The 20,455-nt window shown below is 41.4% G+C and overlaps 2 protein-coding genes across 2 annotated transcripts; one reads left to right on the top strand and one right to left on the bottom strand.

Moving 5' to 3' along the window:
- Positions 1-2: 2 nt before the first annotated feature.
- coq6 (coenzyme Q6 monooxygenase) lies at positions 3-9,329 on the top strand. The gene is made up of 12 exons (XM_029460537.1): positions 3-549; positions 829-963; positions 2,426-2,484; positions 4,301-4,427; positions 5,585-5,715; positions 5,808-5,915; positions 6,181-6,243; positions 6,351-6,458; positions 7,104-7,306; positions 7,956-8,071; positions 8,451-8,617; positions 9,189-9,329. The coding sequence occupies exons 1-12, from the start codon at positions 348-350 to the stop codon at positions 9,216-9,218; spliced, it is 1,449 nt and encodes a 482-aa protein (XP_029316397.1). The 5' UTR covers positions 3-347; the 3' UTR covers positions 9,219-9,329.
- Positions 9,330-10,082: 753 nt separating this feature from the next.
- entpd5a (ectonucleoside triphosphate diphosphohydrolase 5a) lies at positions 10,083-17,214 on the bottom strand. Its single transcript, XM_029460469.1, has 13 exons — positions 16,576-17,214; positions 16,142-16,221; positions 15,698-15,841; positions 15,239-15,314; positions 14,673-14,708; positions 14,159-14,247; positions 13,987-14,066; positions 13,786-13,847; positions 13,588-13,689; positions 12,753-12,896; positions 12,584-12,640; positions 11,631-11,746; positions 10,083-11,466 (listed from the first exon to the last, which is right to left on the bottom strand). Exons 1-13 carry the CDS (start codon positions 17,015-17,017, stop codon positions 11,383-11,385), a joined length of 1,512 nt encoding a protein of 503 aa, XP_029316329.1. The 5' UTR covers positions 17,018-17,214; the 3' UTR covers positions 10,083-11,382.
- Positions 17,215-20,455: the final 3,241 nt, after the last annotated feature.

A 20,455-nucleotide genomic window follows, 5' to 3' on the forward strand; every position in this document is an offset into this window, starting at 1 on the left:
TAACTACACCTGGAACGAAAGTATCTTATTTTACACTGAGTCCTCAGTTTTGGTAGCATTAGCACTGTTTGTGGACAGAAGCAGCAACAACGACGTTCAGTCGCGACGTCAACGAGAAATACGTCCTCTGTGATTGGACACGAAACCCGGAACTACTTCTTTTGGAGCGCTTGTCAACACAATCATGGCTGGATTATAGGAGAAGGGACACAGCCACAGCTGCCGTTATTAGGACACATTCAAGGGGGACCGTCTGTCTGACTGTCGTATGAAAGTATCCGGAATTCAAAGTTCCGCCTGTTTAATGCGGGGCTCGTCCCATATGAAGGCAGAGTGAAGACAGAAACATGCACAAACTCACAAGGGCAACGCTGGCCTTAAACGGACTTGGCCGGTGTTTTATTGCAGAAAAGCATGTATCTGCTATAAAAATCACCAGCCGAGGACTAGTGTGTGCAGAACATGGGGACGATTCTGGCAAGAATGAGGTTTATGATGTTATTATATCCGGGGGAGGACTGGTTGGATCTGCAATGGCGTGTTCCCTGGGTGAGTGCCACATACTGGCGTGTGACCTCAAACCATTTAAATTAAAAAGTAGTATAATCAAGAGCTGTCCTTGTTCACGCAAGCTTGCATCTTTTTAGATAAACCCATAGAACCAGATATGATGTAATGAGGGAAAAAAACAATTTGATCATACTAGAAATACCTAAACACACAGCTTCACCACAAGATTATTTTTAGTTTTTACTGTAGCAACTAGCTAACACTGCTGAGACTCAATCTTATATATGTGCTGCCATTATTATTCATGATTTTTGACAGGCATGGATCCCAACTTGGTGGGTAAGAAGATTCTTCTGCTTGAAGCAGGCAACAAGAAAGTGATGGACAAGGTCCCAGACAACTACAGCACCAGAGTTAGCTCCATCAGTCCAGGCTCTGCCACCTTCCTCAGTGGTACAGTATACACTTATACAACCTGGCACACAAAAATATTACTGTCAAATTGTTTGTAACGTGGGTTGTATTTGTGTTCTTGTTTAAAGACTGTACATTTAAAAGGGCAACTTCACCAAAGAAAGAAAATAAATCAAAAAGGTATTTCAGTGGCGATTACCTCCCTTCCTGTGAGAAGCTAAATAGCTCCCACAAGGTAAGCAAGGGATCAGTCACTGTCCGGTCGCCCAAGCTTAGCAGGGATCATATTTGACCTTATTTGTTCCTCCCAGGGCTTGATGGACTCGTCTGTGAAACATGTTCTATGTCCTGAGTCTGCCACCTCGGATCTAGAATCCATTAAAAATAGCTGAACACGACCATCAGTCTGACTTCACTGTTTTACACTTGTACTTCTCACCAATGAACCATATGATATTTAAATGTTTGGCAGTGTTCAGATTGATTGTTATTTTCTCACCTACCCCAAAAAAACAAAAACAAATCCAGTTCAAAATGTCTCAAAAAGGATTATAATAATCATTTGGCTAAATGACTGATTCTTGATTCAGGTCTTAAATGTTCAAGGTTCATTTATTGTCATCGTTCAACACAGGGGGATAATAATAATATGCAGTAGTTCTTTTTGTGCTACATCATTTGTGCAATAATCACAATATTTCCCCAGTAGATTTTTCATTTCAATGCACAATGGTAGTTTTAGTGCCAGTGAGAGACAGACGGGCTAAAGCTTTGCTTTACATCTCAAATAACTTTCATTTTGCTCTCTTGCATTATTTATGTGCCATTTAATGACTTTCCAGTGTTTAGCCCTTTTATCTGATCAGAGACTTTGACACTGAAATGTCAATAGAGAATTTGATATGGATGCAGTGGTGCGAAGCAAGGTTATTTTTTTATTTTTTTTAAACATTGTGCTTGGCTGTGACCTCATTGCCATCAGTGACACCTGTGCAAACAGTAAAAGGCAAGAACTTGTCTCAAGGGTATGGAACACTGCCTTTACAACATTTTCTGACTTGGCCACACTGACTTTACAGTAACTTTTAATGGTGTTTTAAATGACTTATGTTATTGTTTTTAATGTAATTGCATAAGATATTGCCCACTACCACTTTTAAGACTTTTTTATATGGATGTTCTTTAACTGAATTTAACTTAATGAGCTTAATGAATAGAGGAAAACACATCCACATTACTAGATGTGCACCTGGTTATTGGTCACAGTGTTGCTAAAACCTGCTCAGTTCAGCTAAGGCTTGACCCGGACCACAAAGATAAATTGGACCAATTTCTTTCTACTCTGCACATTATTTAAACATGCACTTGACTTCCACTTATGTCTGTTAAAAATCACTCAATTCATCTTTTGACTAATTACGATTATGTGTATTACGTAGCCATACATTGTTACATTAAATAAGTATTGTAATGGTTTTGAAATGTGTTTGTGCGCACACAGGTATTGGAGTATGGGATTACGTCACACAGATGAGGTGCAAGCCCTATAAAAAGATGCAGGTATGTTGATCTTCTGCTCACTACATTAAGTTGCATTTTTTAAATCTGTGTACAGTAACTGCCATTGTACTGCCAAATGTTCAGAAAAGTATCATTTCAAGACAAACCAAAATAACTAGAGTTTACTGCACGGAGCATCTCCCAAAAAATTTCTGTTACACAAATTGAGTTTTTCTTCATATGTCCTCCAGATTTTCTAGTTCAAAGAGATACTGTATGTATTTCTGTCATCCATCAATCACAGCACCATACAATTTGTGGGGGGGGGGAATCTGTGACAGTCGGCTTCTCCTCAGTCATTCAGCTTAATGAACAAGCAACACAATACTGTATCATATAATCATGTATATGGTATGAAATTGTTCACATAAGAATGTCTAGAAGCAGGGGTTTCATGTAACATGCATTTTGTTCATTCCTGTGTGTAATTTATGCCTTTAGTTTCCAGTAGCTTGGCAGGATCCATGGCACAAAGAATGCCAAAGAAAACAAGGTATATTTATAAAAAAATAATATTGGCCATTTCCTGGCATGTTCAAAGTACTGGATGGCTCTTTGACCATGCAAGATTTATTTATTAAAGCCATGTTTTCTATGAAGGATAAATTATTTAGACGTTTCCAAATTGGTAGTCTTTCCCCACATCTTATAATTACAAAGATTCATGTGAACAACGGGAAGAAGATGAAAGATTAGGAGAGCGGTTGTTTGCTGCAGAGTGAACCCGCTTTACGGCTGTGGGTGCAGGCTCAGTCACTCCTGTAAGATGTGGTCGGTGTGTACCAAACACCCGGCCGCAGGGTTTCTCTCTGGGCCTAAGATGTCATCATGCAGTGCCTTACAGTGATTATGGTAGTATACCTCTCCCATTATACCTTCACTCTGCTACCACTGCTTTGGCTTGTTTTGCCGATTGAATCTCAGCCGTATACATTTCTCTGGAAAGTATGTACTGCAGATCAGCTCTAAATAACATTATTTCCATGCAGTAAAAAAGTAAGCATTGAGGGTTCTGATTTGAAACAGAAGGCAAACAGAGTTTTTGCCATTAAGGTGTCATTTCCCCCACACTTTTTCCTCTATAAAGTTGCAAGGAAGTGTATTGTTTAAATCTTGAAGTATGTAGTAACTGATTCTACCCCAACGCTGCATCATTTCACCCCGCATTAAACAAAACCAAAACCATTTTTGGGCTGGTCTCAGTAAATCTTTCTTCCTAACCACTTATCACAAGTTGCAAACCCACTGCCATTAGTGGTTTTGTGTAGGGTATATCCCCCTACTTTATGGCAAGTTGGAAAAAAGTAGTGCTGCAGCATATTACTGCAGAATGAGGGGTTTTGTCACCATAGTTACAACCCAGGGGAGGATTAACCTTGTACAAACACTTTTCACCCCCTCACGTTTAACTCAAACAGTACTTTCAGGGTTGGAATTACAGTAACCTAAAACTATATCTCATTCTGCCGCTTTCGGTTGCGGATAAATATTGGCTCACTCTTTATGTTCACAAACATGTCATTTGTTATTTGTGTTTCCAAGAAAATGTTTGCAAAGATCCACATCACAAAATGTCATTTGGTCCGCCGCCTCAGAGAGCTCCATTAAGCTGAAGGCAGCCGACCAGAGGGGTGTTGGTGACCCTCATCTCTCTGGGTTTGATGTATGTAGGCTGTGCCAACCTCTGACAGCAGTTAGCAACTTTGATGTGTTCAGCTCAACGAAGCACCACTTCTCTGCCCAGCTATATATAGGGAGAGGGGATGCATTTAAGGATAGACTTGTAGACCGCAGGCATAATGAGTCTCTCATTTAGGTTTGGGATGCCTGCTCAGATGCCCTGATCACATTCGATAAGGACGACCTACAGGATGAGATGGCATACATCGTGGAGAACGACATCATTGTGGCTGCACTCACTAAACAGCTGGACAGTCTGTCCGGTAAGCACAGCATTTTATGATTAAAACATGAAGCCCCACACAGTAAGCAGCAGTGCTCTGTAAGGCCTCTTGATTCCTGTCTGGCAGCTAATGCCGCCACATTTATCCCATCCTGTCCCCACGTTTTGTTTATTTGTACTCTCTCCCGGTGACTGTTTTTAAAGACAAGTTTGGAGCAGCTCATGTTTTTGCAATTTCAATCAAACCCTCACATTTTGGGAACTGCAGGGCCCGGCACCCTCTGAGGACACGTGAAATGATCCAGTGACCTATTTAAAGCTGCTTTGCCACCTCTTATGACACTAAAGCGCTGACAGCTTATATTGCCGTATTGCTGTTGACATTAGACCAACTTTTGTGAGGTTCGCAAATAAAACTCTGCTCTGCTATGTGCTTGACAGTTAAAGTGGCATATTTATAAAACAGTTTTTTTAAACATTTTGCCCCAAACAACGGATGTGTGGTTGCGGCACATTTTTTGCCTCATGTGCCTTCCCGTTTGTCCGCTTCTCTCTCTCTCCTCTCATTGTATCCGTGGTGTTGTTATGTTCAAGATACAGTATATGAAAAGTGTGCGCCACGAAAGCTGGTTTCAGTGAATCTCCGCTCTTCAATCGCTGGAAAACCATATTTGACATTAGTGTTCGGGAACTAGTAGCCGATCTGTGGACGGGTCCCGCTCCAAGTCGGCATGAGCCAGCTGAGCTTCGGGAGCCTTTCATGTTCGGGTTTTCCAGCTGCTGATATTTTAGGAAGAGTGCAAAATACAACAAGCAGGCAGCATGTGCAAAGTGTGGCGTGGGGTTTTTGTAGATAAACACTATTAGTTAAGGCAATGTGGCAGGCCAAGACCATTAAGAAGATTGTGAACTGTAAACTTGTGCAGCTACTATGTGCCAGGGAGGAAAACCAGAGATGTTTTATGAAGTGGTTTATAGATCTTCCACTGCTTTGGCTGCAGGGAAAGCAAACTCTCGTTTTGACGGAGAAAGTAGCAAAGCACTGATTTAGTGTGATGATACATACACAGGGCCCAAGATTAATCCCTTTGTTGTGAGAGAGTCACACCAGTTGCCATTTTATTTTAAGAACCACTCCTTTTTTTTCTTTTCTGCTGCCTTTGTAGTCACCAGTTTTATGTTCTTGTTGTCTGTCAGATAACGTGCAAGTTCGGTACAGGTCCAAGGTGGTGAAGTATGCGTGGCCCATGCCCCACCAGTCGGCAAACTCCATCCCGTGGGTCAAGGTCGCGTTGGCCAGCGGAGAGACGGTTCAGACAAAGCTGTTGGTCAGTTTGATTACACCATCACAAACTGTAATTATTCATCTGCTGTTGGGTTTTTGTTTTACTGATTCCCTTTTAACTCGTTTGTTTTTCAGATAGGTGCAGATGGACCAAACTCAATGGTTCGGCAGGCACTGGGGATACCCACAGTCAAGTGGAATTATGACCAGTCTGCTGTGGTCGCTGTGCTGCACCTATCGGAGGTGAACATTCAACACATGCTCCCCGCAAACTGTATTTATAATTTGTACACATTGTTGGATGTTAACTGAGTGAATTTACTGTGTAATGTTTTTATTATGATAGTAATTTGAATGTCACATCTGAGAACACACCCATCTAGAAGCACCCTTTGCAATATCTTGTTTTTATGTGCAACATATCTAATTAGAAAACGTATGCCATACAATGCAATGCCACAATACTTCAGTGTAATATTTAATTTAATCTGATTTATGTGTTGGACAGCCCACAGAGAACAATGTCGCATGGCAGAGGTTCCTCCCAACAGGACCCATTGCAATGTTGCCGGTAATATATCTGCATTATTTACTGCAGTATTTTTGTTCTTTTCAAAGTGTCCGTGTGTCCCATATGTATTTGATAAAGCTTCAAAGACTCTGCTCTGTGCACTGCAGCTGTCGGACACGGAGAGCTCTCTGGTGTGGTCGACCAGCCATCGGCTGGCAGATGAGCTGCTGGAGCTGGATGAGGAGAGCTTTGTCGACGCTATCAACTCTGCCTTTGTGAGTCTTGCTCTAACCACTAAACTGCTGAGTTTGTATTCGCAGTCAGAGTTCACGCGAGTCTGGAAGATGTCGCAACACTTCTGTATTTGTGTGCAGTGGGGTTCTCCATACACTCACTCAAGTGTTGAGTTGTTTTTCTGTGACTCATACAAACAATGCTGTCATTGTTTTTGTCCAAACTTTATACAATTCTAATATTTCACTAAGGGAATGCTATACCTATCCATTTTTCTTATGTTTGGAGAAACTCCTTTTTCCCAAGCTGGCTATTTTTACTGGGCCTGCTGATGGACGGGGTCACCACGGTTGAGTCACGTTTGGTTTCAGGCCTGGTTTGCTAATTAAACCTGTGGTCTGCCAGTGTCGACCATTACTGCATGGAATGTTTTTCAAACAGAGCTAATTCAACTGCATAGCCTGGCCAGCATCTTCTTTTAATTAGCCCAGCTCCCGAAGCCCTGCCAAACCAGTTAGTTAGGGAGGGGAAAAAGAGCACTTTCGCTGGCCTGGAGTTCAGCTTTGCTCCTATGTCAGCTAATTTCTTTGTCCACTCAAAGGGATAATGTCTGTTTTCTCTCTTCTGGTTGTTTTTCATTCCGTGTGAACATGTCTCTGTCTTCTTGCCCGTCTGTGTACTAACAGTGGAATAATGAGAACCAGTCGGAGCTGATTGAGACGGCTGGCTCTCTGTTCCGCGGCGCCCTGTCGGTTATCATGCCGTCTGCAGGTTCACCTCGACAGCTTCCCCCGAGTGTGGCAGGGATCGGCCCAAAGTCCAGGGTCATGTTTCCTCTGGGCATCGGTCATGCATCGGAGTACATCAGGCACCGCGTAGCTCTCATTGGGTAAGATAGTCATAATGAAAGTAATGGCCTGCACATGAACATTTCCACGTTTTATCAGAGAAGATACCTTTTGAAAAAGTCTTAAAATGATTATTAAGCAGGCGTCTGAGCTGATCACTGTGCTTCAATTTATGTTTTACTCAATGTAGGAATGTAACTTAGTACATTTACTCAAGTACTGTACTTAAGTAAAGTGCAAGTACCTCAGAATTGTACTCAAGTCTTTTTTATTTTATGCTACTTTATACTTCTGCCCTCAATACATATACCTTGAGTTAATAGTTACTTTACATTGTTGATGCTTGCACATTATTGCATCACTAATTATAATCCAGTGATATAATTATAATATTCTGAACTCAGGCCATTCTGCATAATAAATATGTTTTACTTTTGGTACTTTAAGTATGTTTGATGCTAATACTTGCATGCTTTTTATTTAAGTAAGAGTTTAAAAGCAGGACTTTGACTTCTAATAGGAGTGTTTTTACATTGTGGTTTTGCTACTTAAGTGAAAGATTTGAGTACTTTTGAGAACATTGTTTCCTTCACATGTAAGGGAATGACACTTGTATCTTGCACTGTGCATGAAATAGCAGATTGTGAGTGGAATGCATATGAACAGAGAGGGATATGTTTGTCTTTGCAGGGATGCAGCCCATCGTGTCCATCCTCTGGCGGGTCAGGGAGCCAACCTAGGCTTTGGGGATGTGGCTTGCCTCACACGGCTCCTGAGCCAGGCAGCCTTTGACGGGAAGGACCTGGGTCAGTGAGAACCCTAAACAGACACAAGCGCTGCAAACCATAGCTCAGTGGTTTCCCCTAAGCTCTTTTCCATAGCCCCAACTCAAACGCATGATGTTGATCTAAATTATAAAAAGCAATAGCTTTTCCAGCAACATTTATGTGATGGTTTTTTTTTCTGCTCATTCTGCCAAGAACTATATGTAAGTTGGTTTAAAAAAAAATATATATATATTAAATCCTGTTATGAGATATTGTGTTTATTTTTTCCACTGTTAAATGTCCTGAAGTCAAAATAGCACCAGTGTATTGACCTAATGCAGAAAACATATGACAGACATACACAAGCTTAAACCATGTCCTCCTTTTTTTAACCCCCAGTCTTTGTTTGTTTGTGCAGGAGCGATACAGCACTTGTTAGAATTTGAAACTGAACGCCAGCGACACAATCTGCCCATGATGGCTGCCATCGACCTCATGAAACGGCTTTACTCCACTAACGCCGCTCCCGCTGTTCTCCTACGCACTTTCGGTCTGCAGGCCACCAACATGCTCCCAACGCTAAAAGTAAGCTCCCTCTATTCTATCTTCTACCTCTCAACATATCCTCCTGCACATCCCAGTGAACCTGGCCATCTCTCCGATAATATCAACCACCTGTCAAACCTAAGCTCCGCCTCCACCCTGACCCCACCCTCCACCCTCTTTTCTGATTACACGGAGCTTTACTTTAGCGGTGTCTATAATTTCCAGGGTTTTGAACCTACTACTATGGCATCTAAGTTTAGCCCCAAATTTAGTGTTACCAAAAGTGTGTGGGTGGGGTGCAGGGCTGGCCCTGGGGCAGCGGACAGCGGTGTTGGCTTGTGTTTTCACACCCCTTTTATTACCGACCACTCATGTGAAATGACTTTATTCCCTACTAAGTGATTCAGACCAACACAACCAATCGGTTGTAAAGGCAGTTCACTATGGAGACACGAAAGTTAACATTGACATTTCTTCCATATTAAATGTTTAGAGTTCGCTGGTTCACAGGTCTTCTTCAGAGGCCTGCAGTGCCACGCACTTGTAACAGGCTTTTAGTAAGCGTGACTCAAAGTGACTTTCTGAGTTGATGTCTCTTTTTCCTCTGCAGGAGCAGATCATGGCATTTGCAAGCAAGTGATGCATTCATCTTGCTCGGTTTTTGGTGGATCTTCAAAGACCGCGGTTTTAAAGGCTGTAAAAAATTGTGAATGTAGAAAAAATAATAAAATAAAGATATATTTTAATCCTTTGTGATTTCTGTTCTTGTGTGTGCTTTGGCACAAAATAAATCCACATCAGCAATGCTACATTGCAGCTGTCCTGATATCATCAAAAAATAGTTGCTTTAATGTTTAAATCCTCCAATATTTTTGCAAGTTTTTTACAGTTCATAGACCAATCTCTTATTTGTCTGTACTATCCAATAAAGGCAAAAAAAAAACGAGGAGGGATGGAGGACATTTGTTTTCTTATCATCAACTTGCACTAAAAACTGCGATATTGCACTCTAGGATTTTTTTGAGTTAGTTGAAAGAGTATCTGTTAAAAACAAATGCTTTTAAACGTAACTATCATTGTATTTTTTGTGGGAATTGTTTTATTATTTGTATTAAACAAGTAAGTTGCTTTATTATAGCAATACACTGAAAGCAGGAGAATGGCAGGACTAAGTAGACTTGAATATCTGTTTATTTATTGCAAGTAAAATTATTATCGTGATATTCAACGTTATTGTATATCGGATATGTTCCTCATATCCTGCAGCTCTAATGAATAGATACTCTCAGATGCAGGGTAACAGTATTTAGACTATAGTCACAATTCCAATGTTTGCAGTTTGAAAAAAGTGATTTTAAACTCAATTCATAGATTAAATTATTCTTATATACAAGAAGTCTGGCAGGATATACGAAAGGTTAAATACACAAAGTAAATGTTTCATGTTTTATTAAAACACACATGTATACTATACACTTATTTCACTTTTGATAAAAACAATGTACAGGTTATTCATCAGGTGATTCATACTGATGAACATACAGGCATTTCTGAGCAACTGCAGCATAAAGTATTTGCAACATAAAAGCATTTCCTGTCAAAAGAGTTCACTAAATAAAAGTTTACATTATGTATATACAGCAGTAGTTATTGAACATGAATACTGGAAAGACAAAGACATGGTTTAAAGATGAGATACACAGAAAGGTCAAGAGTTAATATATGATAAGGATAATTAAAATACACTACATTATATAAAGTTATTTAAATATTTGTACAGTTCACAAGAACATTCAAAAACAGAATTCATTATTACTAATGTTTTTGAGAAAACAAACAAATGAAAGAGTTGGGTTTCAAACCTTTTACATTTTCTGTTTAGATTTTGTTTTGTATTTAATGGCTGTAAATTACATTGTTGGACGCACTATCTACTCTTGATGAGAGGTCATTCAATCACTAGTCTAAAATGGAGTTCAGACCAAGGGCCCCTGCAATTTAACCATGCTTGATAAGATCTTTTCCACCCTAGACAAAACAAATGGCTGGGCTTTAAAACTACAGGCATTAACCTCATACATCTCTACAACTCAGTCAGTGAGAGGCATCTCTCCACAGCGCTCTCTTTGCCCCCTTAAGTCACGATGAATCCAACACTACTTAATAAATATGTACAACTCTTTTCTTTAGTCGACATCAAAGCAACTGTCTTAGCTACACTATCTGCAATTAAAGTGTTATGTGCAAAGTTGAAGAAAAGAAGCTGTACGGTTGTCAACTGCTCTATTTCTAATGATGGCTATGGGGCAAATAAATTTGGATTATGTCAAATTATTTACTGCTAGAATGAAACGAAGATTGATTTACAAGCATTTAGAAAGATGGTTGCACTTTCAGCAACTAGTCTCTAAATAAATCCCCCTGTACTGTACAGTGCACACCAGGACCACAGTAAGCACCAATATACCATGACTGGTTACCCTCTACACACTTAGCAGGTAGGTGAGAAAGACATTTCAGATCAGACACCCCTATAAGGAATCAAAAATGTAAACGTTTTACAAAAATAAAGTCAGCCCACCAGTTATGAGCTCAACATACAGTAGAAATAGCTGGCCTTATAAAAATATAGTGATTTCTTTTTTCAACAGTTCTCGGAGTGTTCGCAGGGTACTGAGGTTGAGGGGAAAGAGGAGGGGCGTGGTGGGACCAGGTGTGTCTGATCGAGGGCAGACGGGCGACGGGAAGCCCCACAGTGACAGACTGTCCCTCTCAGTGCTGGCTGCAGTGACAGCGAGCTGTCCTTAGTGGATGTTGAGGTTTCTGAAGTAGTCAAAGGTTGCCCCCAGGGCCCAGCTCGTCTCCACGTTGTTCACTTTCTTGGCTAGCTGTTGAACAGAGTGACAGGGGGATCATTAAAACCACAAAGAAACAAACTTTTTCAATACTGTACAGACAGAATATGAAGGTTTTGTCATGTAGCTTTTCATATTTTGTATCTCTTTGACTCCCACATCCACGGTCCACAGTAACCTGGCTCTGATTTGCTCACCTGCAGCACAGTGCTGTCCTTGAAGCCAAAGCCATCCTTTAGCAGACAAGTGATGTATGTCATATCCATGCAGAGGAAGGGGCTGATAGCACGGTACTTGGTCATTTTGTTGCACACTGCAAAAACAAATTGCCACAGGTTTCAGACAGGACATTAACACAGGTTTCACATACTGCTGACAAAAAAAAGCATTTGACGCCTTGTTGCATCATATAATGGAGTCACGTTCTCTGTATTAACTAAAAACAACACCTTTTCTAACCCCTGTGCTACATGATTAAAAGATGACCTTTCTGTTTTGTTTGGCTGAATAAACAGGGAGGTGCGAGGAGAACGGCTGAGGGTCAGCACAAGGCTGCGGGTGGGTGGCCGTGTTAAACAGCCTACTACATAGTTTGTGTGTTTCAGAATGTGTCAGCCCCCAGGTGGTGTGTGGCTGTCAGGTGCCCTCCTGCCTGGGCCAGACAGACATCTTCAGCTCAGCTGCCAGGCCAGCCTGAGCCAGACGTGTTCCTCGAGACCATGTGACAGTGTTCTCACAACACAAACAGCCTTGCATAACACATCAGCTCGTTCCTACTCGCTATAAATCTGGTTCTACATGGACATTGCAAGTGTCACACGCTCGAGCTGATAAGCACTAAAAACGTTTTAAAGTGGTGTTCACATATATTTAATCTATAATAGCAACATGTGTCTTACGATCCATCTCCATAACACATTTTAGCAAATGATCGGTTACATTTTACTGCTGTATTAAATTATTTTTGACAGGATAAGCTGTGCCAATTGTGCCAAGTGTTTGGGCACAAACAAGGTTGAGTACTTTTGCTGTTTAGAGAATAGACTGTGCTCCATGACATTTCAGTGGTTAAAGGACTGATATATATATATAACATGTAAGATTGATGGTTGCATACACAACCCTCGAGAAGATAACATGTAACTCTTACCTTCCTTGGCTCTCTTCTTAAAATCCCTGACTTCAACCGCACCACCTCGACTGCCATCTGTGCAGAAAAAACAAACATGCAATTTGAATACCTATTTTGTGCAAAAGATGATAATTAGCGTGAAAGACGGTGGCACTGGAAGGTGACTCTTTGGTCTGTGCCCACTCACCGATGAGGCCGGACTCCACAGCTCTGTCGAAGTAGTAAGAGAAGGCGTAGAAGACACTGCTGCCTTTCACTTCATAAGGCTGGTGCACTATTCCTTTGATTACCTTCATAACTTCATAGTAGCACAGCTTATAGCCTGCATAGCCTGAAGAAAGAGATAAATGGTGAATGTAGTTAGAGAATTACTTAACTCCTAATGGAAATGCTGAAGGAAACAATGAGTTAAAGGTGCTTGGAGGCAGCGATGGTTGGAATGCTATTGTGAGAGTCTGGAGCCTCAGCTTGAGCTTAGCCAGGGCTTGAAGCTGGGGGCACACCAGATAATATACAAGGGAAGCCCCAGAAGGACAAGTTTCACACAGCCCCATGGGTATGGTTGGCTCAGTTGTGTCATCAAAACCATGTGCTGACAAGAGCGGCAGTTAGTGCGGCCCTGTTGGGCTGTCTATTTTTACCACATAATTGTGAGCGGTCCAGATCAAGCCACTCGTTACACAAAAAAAATAACAACTCAGGGACAAGCCCAGCATCTTTTGGCTACTTGACTGTGGTATGGGAGTGACTGCCTTATTTGTGAAGTTAACTGACAGTTTTCTTTTCATTTAAATACAAGGTTGACTGCAGTATAATTGTTCAAGAGGGAAGACAGAGAGAGAGAGGATGACAAAACATGCGTTTGGCGCCAAGGTTACAGAAACTTCAGCGGATGAATGTTCTCATGAGAGACTGTATTATACTGTACTCTATTGTGTACTGGAGTTGAGAAAGGAATGCATGGATCGCTGCCTCCAAAGCACTGGGAAGGCAATCAAACCCTCAGGGTGCTTTTATCTTACCGTCTGGAATCCCACTAACTTTGTAGGTGGTTCCTCCAAAAGTCACATCTTCTGTGAACTTTTTCGGGAGGCAGGAACTAGTGAAGACTTTCCAATCTAGACCTGGACAAACAAGAAACAGTTTGTCGTATTCCAATGAATACATTTATGAAAGAATGGCACAGAGTGTAAATAGAGAGGCGGTAAAATGTACGCTACCATCAGCTCCTAGTGCTCCAAGAGTTGCCAGTCGAGCCGCATACAGTCCATTTCCAAGGTAGCTATGTGGTAGTGACAGAGAGGTATGCTTAGTTTTCAGATAGATATGTATGTTTTACGCTACAGGATACTGATATGTGAGTTTTTATGGGCAAAATCTAATCCATAAACAATATAGCATCTTATTTGACTGTTATTTACCTGTGTGTGTAGAGTTGATAGGTATTTTTGAAGAGGTTGAAATTAGAGATGTAAGTGGGGGGAGCAGACTGAACCGTTTTCTGTTGGATAAACAACAAAGGTTTAGTGTTGGGTTTTTTCGGAAAGAACTGTTTTAAACAGACTTATTTACCACATCAAATATTTATTTCACCTTTGACTTGGGAAGAAATGTGATCTGCGTAGATCCTCCACCCAAATCCAGGATGCCCACTGTCCTCCTTGTGTTGGAGTACAAGTGACCTATGGAAAATAAACTCAAAGTTAAACATGGTGAGGTGCCATCAATCATCAGTGCAACAAACAGAGCATACTGTGTAATCTTGAGGCTTTATCACTAGTTAGAACTTCTTCCATTTAAAACCACTAGTGTCAGAAAGATGCATGCTTACAGATCGTGTCTTTCCCCACCAAGAGGGAAAATACCTTTTTTGGTTTTAAGCTTAATGTTGTAGTTTAAATTAAACGTGATGGTGCCATAGCTGTGTGAAAAACGTGAGGAAATATTACTTGTTTTTTGCAACCTGTTTGGGGCCAGTGATTCAAACTCATAACCTCAGTGAGGAGACACAAGTCTTTCACTGCCGGGCGTCTGTGTACACTGGAGCCTCAGATATGAGCCTCCTGACCACTAACACCAACATAGCAAAACACAAGCAATGTCTTACCTGTAAGGAAGTTCACTGTGACCCAGGCGAGGACTCCTAAAACAGCACATGGGTGAAAATGTCTGTATTAGTAGAAGCTTGAGAAGTGATTACAACTGACCTATGCCGAAAATATTTTTACATGCAAATGTGTTAAAAACATTTAGTTCAGAACTCCTTCATTATGCTGATATTAAAGCAGCAGAGTTGGTGTAACGAACATGCAGGATCGCAGACCAGCCCAGGTAATTACAATTGTCTCGGATGTGAAGTTATTGTGCTCGTAAAGTGAGGATAATGAATGGCACATACTATATGATGAAACATAACATAGTGAGGGTGTCTTAATGAGTGATGTGGAGGATCGCACTAAATTATTGGGCGTAGGGCAACAACTCACACTGGCATATTTATTTGTCTCAGCGAAGTAGTAACAGAGCTCTTGTAAAAACAATTATGAGAGCAGCATTGTTTGACTCATCCGCAGTTAACGAGGCAGTTAAAGCACCTGGTCAGACAATATATGTGTGTTTTGTGTACTAATATATATATATATATCGGGTACAGCTCATCGAGAGATAACCTACCTTCTTTTGCTCCATTCATGATGGAAACACTGTTGTTTGGCACAAAGAAAGGGGACTCATCAAATACCTCTCGCACCTGTGAAATAGATGTTTCATTATTATTATCTACTGGTATGTGTTAAAACAATACAAAGATACCGGCCTACACACCCACATATTCTACTGTTGACAGGATAGTCTATTCAGGCTCTGGCTCTGTTTTAGAGTGACAGATAACTCAACCACAAGCACGGCTGGAACAGTAGCTTGGATTTAATACTTTAAATGACAAATATGGTTACTCCACACAACCCCACAACAGCTGTTTTTTTGCAACATGATAGCCACCAAATGGGCAGACTTGCTGCCTTTTTTTTCAGAGACACTTGTAAGCACTTAGTGGTTTCTCATCCCGCTCCTCGGCGGGACGGGTGCTGTTTGTGCCAAACTGTCTGAGGGCAGAGAGAAAACGTGCCTCACCTCCTTCAGAAGAGCATTAGCCTTGTCTTCAGGCAGCAGGCGCAGGCCCGCTGTGGCCTTCAGGACCACTGGGGTCCTCTTCCAGTTGTCTTCTGGCACTGTCTTCTTGGCAATCTTCAGCAACTGTCGGATGGTGTTGCCACCCTGCGGAAGAGATGGCAATCAATGACATGCAGCATATAATGATCAGAATTAGGGACATTTCATAATCAAACTAAGATATTTCTACAGTGGTCACAGTCTTTAACAACATGTGTGAATCACAGGTAGCAGACAGGAGTGGGCAGCAGTGACAGCATCAGCAGGAGGCATTTTTGTAATTATACAGTGTTTACATCACATGAACCCAACCCAAAGAAAATCCCAGTGGTTTGCAGACAGTGAACAACTCCCCAATATACCTGATAATTAATAATAAGTGATGGTGTAAACATGCGTACATACCTCCTCAGGGTTGTCCTTATAAGCAGAAAGGCCAGGCTTCACCGCATGGTACAATTCATTGTCCAGAACTGGCAGCTCAACTAAAAAAAAGTCAGTGTCAGTGCACGGATCATAAATCAGAGTGATATTGCTGGGATAAAATAGAAACTCTAGTACATGTAATTGCATGGCTTTTCTTTTACAACTCATGATATTTAGACTGTAGCACTTCACCTACACCCTGACCTTCCTACACAGTTGAGTCAGACAGTCACATTTAAAATTCAACTCCAGCCACTTTTAGAAGCTGTATTGGCCAGGCACTCTGCTGGTGCATGTTTATCCTTACACCACACAGAGAATGACCTAACAGCAAGCAGACAGAGTGGGAGCCAGCAGCATGTGCAAATCCCTACTATTTGTTTAGAGGTAGAGAGAGATAAAGTGGTACTTACCAGGGTCTTTCTGGATGAACTTGTAGATGTGGATCCTGCTGCCTGTGCTCCCAGCGTCAAACATGATCCCGTAGAACACCCGGCTCACGTTGACAGGGGCGGAGGCTTCAATCACCGGATAGAAGACATCAGATTGGTTTGGCTCAGGTGCAGGATGCACGACTTCGGGCACCGGGTGGAAAGCCTCTGGTATGGAGTGGATGACTTCAGGTGCCGGGTGGAACACCTCGGGGATCTCGGGGTAGATCGGCACGCCGGGCTGCGGGACTTCAGGCTCCGGGTTGGAGACCTCAGGGAGGAGGTTTTCCGTGTTGGCAGAGTGCTCCCGGTAGCGGTAGAAGTGGGGGACGTAACGGTGGTGCCGGTAGTAAGTCGCCTCCGCTAAGAGGCTCCCAGACAGAAGCCACACGGATAAAGTGAGGAGCAGGCTCGGCGTGGCCATTGTTTTCACAGCAGGGGAGAAGAGACAGGAGTAAAGAAGGGGAGCTGAGGAGAAGAGGCTTTGGTGGATGCTGCTGGAGTAAAAGAGTGACAGGGGCCCTGCAGAGAGAGAGCAGTGGAGATGGAGAGAGGCAGAGTGGATGCGATGCACTCTCAGAACTGTCCGGTCATCCGTTTACACTATATAAAGACATAAGGGCTTGGCATGGGGCCACACCGAGTGCAGCCATCCACCAATCGTGTGGCGGTCCATCCCAACTCCATCAGGAGTCCCCCCTCCTGTGAGCTGAGCTGGAGACCAATTACCTGCCTACCAACAGATTTTTCCCTTTTTTCTTTTTTGGAGGATTATTTTTGGTTATGTTTTTCCCCTCCTCATCTTTACTGGTTATTTTGGAGCCAAAAAATCCCCTAAGGAAAGGAGAAAGGGATTTCTAAAGAAGTCAAAATGAATGGCTCACATTCAAGAAACCCAAAAGAAATGGTCTTAAATTACATTTTATGGGCGCATTTAAGACTTACATAGTAACTTTCCTCAGAAATTCCTTCACGCTGCAACTCTTTGGAATTTCACAACTTCACTAGTTCCTAAATTAAGAGTGATGTAAATTTCTATTTGGCAGTTATAAAGGCACATTGCAATTATTTTTGAAATTATACTCATTTTTGGAATTATAAGTACTGGTAAGTTTTGTTTAATTTAAAATACATTAGGGCTTTGTGGGGAAGATAATAAATAAAACAAAGAAACTCCAACTCTTATTTCAGACTAAAAATGTGACTTATTATGAATGGATGGATTCTGGCTTTGTTTTATTAGGTATTACTACATCTACTAAATCATGTTCCGTATCTGAAATGAATCATGGCTGGACAGTATTTTTTTTTCTCCAAATTCTTTCAATCTCCTCTTCATGATCCTACAATAATCACCACATTAAATCTGCTGTAGCCCTTTGACCAACCTTAAAAAATGCAAATATGACCTGCACTCCAGCTGGCATAAAAGTTAAAAGAATGTTAGCAATCATCTGACTCCCACTCATCCTTGTGTTAACCACAGGCTTTCCAAGGGAAAAATATTTGGGCAGCAAGGCACGTTTCACGAGAGAATGCGTGAAAAGCATGAGTGGCTGTTTCTCTGCTTTAGGTGGGTAGTTGAAGTGTATCAGCTAATGCTTTCTAATGTCATGTTCAGAGTCACTGGCTTTAGAGCAGGATGCAGAGGCATCCAGGATATCCCACAGCAGAGGAGCACAGAGGCACTCAGAAACCTTACATGAACTGAGTTTTGTACCAGGCTGTGATATTTTTCACCCACTTTGTATCAACAGAAAGAGGACAGACATCTGAAACAGGAGTCGCCGATAGACTAGCAATTGAGACATCCATGGTGAACTGACCCTGCCCCAGCTCTGACCTAACATGTGCTTATACGAGGCTGTTTCACCTCAGGCAGCAAGCGAAACCGAGCTGCCGGCCAACCCATTCAGGAGGGTAAGGGGAGGGCAGAGGTCCTCCAGATGGGCACGCAAGAGTGCAGGAAGTCCACAGAGAGGACAATGTGGGGAGGGTGGAGCTTGGCACCAGCCTTCACCCATCATGCCATTCCACTCCCAGGACACTCAACTGTGCAAAGCTCTGTTCCAACACTGTAATTTGCACTAAAAATATTGGACTTTCTTTCCTCCTTCCTTTTTTCTAAATACTGTGGCTACTTTTTTCAATCCTGCGGCTCACCAGAATGGTCGTTTGCCCCTATCAAAGCGTACATGTGCAGGACCTCTCTAACTTGTACCCATAGATGTCTTGGTTGCATGTTAACAGTGTGATAATGCGACAATAAACCCTGGATATAAAATGTCCTATTAGAAATAGTAAAGAAGCTATGTTTTTTCTGGAGTGTGTTTTCATTTTTAAATCATTGTTCAATATTTTCTTGCCGTTAGCGTTCAGACACATCTTGTGGTTATTGTAGCAATTCATTTTGATATTGTGCAGTGACAGCTGCAATCCACCTCAGGACACTTGTAGCATGAATCACAGCATGTTTTAGTTTTAACCTCACACCTACTTTAATAATAGCATTACAATGTGATACAATAGAAACTGCCCTCTGAGTAAAATGTCACATACATTTAGAAACATTTACAACTTACAACTTTTATAAATATTGAGTCTAGAAATAAACATACAATAAATATAAAAGAAAATCTATATGTTGCCAAATCATGTTAGGATGTCAAGTGTGCACTTCTGTATAATCTGTATGCTAAGTGTCCCTCTACAGCATGACACAGCACATTACAAACAATGTTTTAAAGGACATTTTGGTATTTTGTTTCAAGTTAACTGAAACCATAAAGCATGAAAAGGGACCCCAGCTTTGTAATCTACACTCTGCAATATATCATTAATATGCTGCAATGTTAGCCTCAGGAATGCCATGTTTGTGGGTGTCCTACCCCAAGAAGTCAATTGAAGAGACCCAAACCTTGTCATTACAATTCCAATGATAATGACAGCTTTGAAACGCTCAGGGTTATTTCAGTTTTCTCTCTTCACTGTCACAGTAATTACCTTTAAATTTAGTCTTCAAACTCTGTTGATGATGCCAGAGGAGAGAGTGACCCTATATGATTCAGTTTACAGTAGCTACACCCAACACTTTTGCGATATTTACTTTTTTGTTTGATGAATAATCTACACTGGACACTCTCAGGCTCCTGCAGAAAGCTGAACAAGATAATGGAGCGAATTCAGTGGTTTTGAGCTTTAATTATGACCTGCGCTAACTTTACATTGTTTCTTTTGGATGAACTTCTTCGAAGATGTAAGCCAATAGCATTTACGTGAATCTTAGTGGTTTTCCCATAACCCAGGCAAAAGAACTGTGGGGATGGCAGCGAGTAACACATAGTTCTTTTCAGGACAACCTGGACAATACTGCTGACAGGCGCCGAATGTTTTTCATGTCATCGTGTGGGAGGAGATCATGTGCAAACAGAACCTGTTTGATGGAGCCCAGCAGTGAAGACTGTAATTACAAGAGAAGTGACAAATAGCGTGTCAATCCAGAGGCTGTTGAGCAGAACAGACATCTGTATTTTACAATCTCCCGCAGTGATCGGTTGATGGACTGATTAAAACCATTTTACAGGAGAAACACAAGTTTTGCAGAAGGATACATATAAAACCCAAAATTGCAACCAAAAGTTAAAAAAGCAATAGCTGATGATGAATAAATGCTGAAAAGGTAAAGGGTGATCATTAAAACAGTTACATTGAGCTGGTGGTTATTGTCCAATGAAATTAAATGTATAGGTGTGAAGGTTATGTGTAGTTATTCTGAGGTCACTCATCAATTAGTACACTGACAGAACATTTACAAATTAATGAACTAACTCAAAAAACACAAATTATACGGTGGTTGTAATTA

Source organism: Cottoperca gobio, chromosome 22, assembly GCF_900634415.1.
Source record: "Cottoperca gobio chromosome 22, fCotGob3.1, whole genome shotgun sequence".
Taxonomy (NCBI): domain Eukaryota; kingdom Metazoa; phylum Chordata; class Actinopteri; order Perciformes; family Bovichtidae; genus Cottoperca; species Cottoperca gobio.